Source organism: Frankliniella occidentalis, unplaced genomic scaffold (assembly GCF_000697945.3).
Source record: "Frankliniella occidentalis isolate FOCC.00 unplaced genomic scaffold, Focc_3.1 Scaffold121, whole genome shotgun sequence".
In the NCBI taxonomy this organism is placed as follows: domain Eukaryota; kingdom Metazoa; phylum Arthropoda; class Insecta; order Thysanoptera; family Thripidae; genus Frankliniella; species Frankliniella occidentalis.
The window spans coordinates 478,570-482,512 of record NW_026267249.1 but is presented as its reverse complement, the minus strand read 5'-3'; the positions used below and the strand labels follow the sequence as shown (position 1 = coordinate 482,512).

The following is a 3,943-nucleotide window of genomic DNA, read 5'->3' as shown; positions in this document are numbered from 1 at the left end:
TGATTATTAGATAATGAATAATACATATGAATTTTTTGTTTGCAACAGTTCCATTGTGTACACGATCTCGCATCCGGAAAATCTCATTCAAAATTATAAAGATATGGCTTTATGGCATAGAGCCCACAACGCGAGGCAGGCGATGAAAGTAAGTTTAAATGTGAGCATTTTCAGATATTGTTATAACGTACCCATACTAATCATTTACATTTCTTCCAGATAATATTCCCTGATCTCCAGTTTCTTGTGATAGACACAACTTCAAATCAAAGCTTTAGAATTGAATGCCGAGTAGCCAGGTGCAGGTTGTGCATCAGCCTGCCAGTTAGGTGAGCTAATAATTAATTAATGTTAGTAGCATCTTAACATATTTCCATTTCATTACGATCACGAAGTTAGCTGATGAATTAAAATTAAAAAAGGAGGCTTGGTTGCCTACATTTACAGTAAAAAATTTTCATTTGTGCATGACACATGATAAAATACCACTTCTTCATACCGCTGGGTGTGAGGTACCAGATAGAAGCAAATTAACTCACGCACAAATTTCATCTGAAAATCCATATGCAGCACTTTGAAGGTTATGTCATTCAAGATTCTTTTCATCTGTCGTCTCTGAGAATTTGTCCTTGTCTCTAAAGTAAAATGCCCCGGTAAAATGTCATAGCTGATCAAATATTTTGAGTCTTTATGAGACACTGTGTCACAGTAGAGCTCTATGATGGGTATTCCTTGGCGTGCGAGTTGCTGTCGGATAGCCTCTGTTGCAGCCGACTGCAAAAAAGGACATATTCCAGTTTCTTGTTCCTTCTTCTACGGAAAGAATATTCGGACACTTACGTCGATAACTTCAAATTGATCCATATTGCTGGGTTTTGTCACAACGGTGAACGTGAATGCTAGCAAACCAAGAACAGTAAGCAAACAAACGCAAATAGCTGTTTGTAGACTTGACTTGAACGATAGAAAGAGTTATACAGCCACAGACTGCCGACTGCCCCCCCTTCCACCTCAAACCAACTGCCTCCCGCCGGTCTCAGCGGCGATGGCGGGTTGCCTACCTCCCAGGGTAGTGCCTGGCCGAGGCGCTTGCGGGAGTGCTTTTAATACACGAAATAGTCCGTACGCTACGAACCCTAGTGATTTCCCCCTCGGCTTTATTAACTCTGGCGTCACTTGTTATGTTAACTCGACCCTCCAGGTGTGTTAAACGCAGGGATTGACTTATAGAAATATTATGAACTAAAAATAAGATTAACTTTTAATTAATAATGATTATATGAATAGTAATGGCTCTCTCCTAATCTTTACTGTTTCTTTCAATCTGTTGCGTTGTCATCAGTTACTTTTACACATCGACCATAAGTAATTTAACTAATTCAGTTGAATTCAAGACAATTTACATTCAATTCACGTCACTTCGAGCTAATATATCTCCATTGGACCTTCAGCCATACGAAACCATTGTGAAACGCACAAAAATATCCACGTCTTTAACTTATTAGTGAGGTCTATTGAGACCCAAGGGAAGGGTAATAAGTAAAGTGAAGTGTCCGAATTAAGTAGTTACCTTTTCCTTTTCAGTACATTTATATGTGTCATCCTGTTCCTGTTGGGAGCCGAACTGATTGTCATGTGCGTCCGTCGTGAGAGGGCCGACCAGATTGGAAATCTGACGGTTGTAACAACGGCCATTGAGTATTCTAAAAATATAGAGGAAATATACATGTAAGATGTCACAGTCTCCCAGGGAAAAAAATTAAAGTGTCATACAAATGGCAATGAAGGTTCAATTTGTGAAATGGCGCTGAGTAAGACCTGAGTTCCTGCTGCGTCTCCTCTTTTGGACAATAAATATTAATTTTGGCCCAGCATTCGAGGTAGTAATCACTACGAGAAAATGCGTACACCTTAACTTTACACTAAGCTTCCCTACTTTCAACCATTTTTCGTAATTTTCCCTTCACTTTCCTATACTTTTACAACGTTAACTTCATTTTATGCCCATATCAACTGTATTTTATTCATTTTTGATTGGGGTTAGATATCTCTGTAAGGGAGAGTGGGGCACATAGAGTCACTTTTGGGAAAATCTTCTCTCACAGCCCTAGTTTAGGCAGCATTACGGGTTTTGGGGTTGGTGAGCCTCTATTCGACCTTCAGTCACACAAAATCATTGAGACCCGCGTAAAAATATTCGTGTCTTCTCTCACATCATCTCGAGAAGAAACCTCGGTAATTGACAGTATGTGCCCCGGGGGTGGGGCATTAGCTGTCACCATGTCTGTATCGGTATATAACTCATGGGAGAAGTGGTTTCTCGAAATGGTCTTCATGGTATCTCGGAAAGGATGTGCCAATGGACGCATTTGACCCCCGAAAATCAAAATTACACTCAAAACTTTTCTGCTACAGCGGATGATAAAAAGAGTGACAGTACCTGCCCCAATTTGGGGGAATTACTGTCAATAAATTGGATGTACGCTGCTGCTACACCTCTGAAAGTTTCGCCACTCCCATTTTGCAATCAAATAAAGGTGTAAAGAGGTTGCGATTTCACAAATTAGATGACTTAAAAAGTGAATGGGCTGCTATTGCCAGCTCATTGACAGTATGTGCCCCTGACAGCTGGTGCCCCACTCTCCCTTACAATAAGCATCCTTGTGTCACAGCTTAAATAATTTTTAAGGAATTATATTCTTAAACTACAACAGTCTCCTACCACCACGCACCTCAATCAAAATTATGAGAGATCGGAAACAAAGATTTGGGTCAGCAAGGCTTGCCTGCAATCTGATCAACGCACGATTTGTCACTTTTGCCCGCAATTTCTTCACGGCTTTGTCACTTTCAGTCAATGTTTCGTCACTTTCACTTTAACTTTTAAACAAACAACACTAATTAATTGCCACGGATAATGAAAAACTGTCCCATGCCATTTTGAGCGTTTATTGCTAGGCACTGCTGTTAGAAAATTCATTTACTCGAGAGCTAATAACTAACTTTCATTGCAGGTCTCCCGAAACCTCCCCAGGACCGCCCTTCCTAGTAACTATGACTTATTGCTTTGAATAAAAACAATTACAGCACCTCTTGTATTGTTTTTCATTTTTGATTCCGGTTTATTAGTAGCAATATGCACAAGAGTTTCACTGCTTGAGAATAGGCTATACGGGGTGGTTTTTTCAGTGAAAGCAGTTGAATACACCCAGAAAAGCGTGATCTTTGCCGCATCCCGGCCGAGCGTATCCCGAACAGATCCGGAGCCAAACTTGAGGACGATTCCTCACTTATGCGCTCGCTAGCGCGAGGTGCTGGTCAGGCGCGAACGGGACTCAAATCAAGTGCATTCGCCAAGCACCGAATTTCAAGCCCCGCGCTGGGATTGGCGCGCTCGATTACGCTCGGAGGCGGGGGGAAGGGGAGGGGGTTATTGCCTGTGTCACGTCTCTCAATCACACCCAGAAGACCGTAACTTTGACTTAACGAAATCACGAACTGACGACATTTTCGTTGATTTGAAGAAAAATTTCTTTATCTCAACAAAAATTTGTTCAATCTGACAAAACTTTCGTTCAGTGAAAGAAATTTTTTCGTTAAATGAACGAAACAGATTTCTTTGGTTTCTGGCACGAAATTTTCGTTGAATTAAATAAAATTTCTTTCATTCAAAGAAACGGTTTTCTGGGTGCAGTCCGAGAGAGTCAACGCGCTAGCAAAATGGAAGACGACGCGAGTGGTATGCTCGTCGCCTACGGGCTGTCACCTCTTGTTGATGTTTGCCGTGGTAAGTGAACTTCACTTGAAAAATCCAGTTTGTGTTCCCGATCGCTAGCAAATCCTTACGATTGTATTTGGTTATAGGTCAACGAGTTGGTGTCAAGGCACTGTTGGCCCTCGAAGAGGGGGATTTTGGATCCCTGTCCGATCTGTTCGGAGACAA

At 41.4% G+C, this 3,943-nt stretch overlaps 1 protein-coding gene across 1 annotated transcript in view; it reads right to left on the bottom strand.

Moving 5' to 3' along the window:
- LOC127750007 (uncharacterized) overlaps positions 1-3,943 on the bottom strand; it is a 35,346-nt gene that overhangs the window by 5,469 nt on the left and 25,934 nt on the right. The window contains exons 2-3 of the mRNA XM_052270383.1: positions 1,571-1,703; positions 841-954 (exon numbers count right to left, since the gene is read on the bottom strand). Coding sequence (XP_052126343.1) covers positions 841-954; positions 1,571-1,703 — 247 coding nt within the window. The remainder of the gene's footprint in view (positions 1-840; positions 955-1,570; positions 1,704-3,943) is intronic.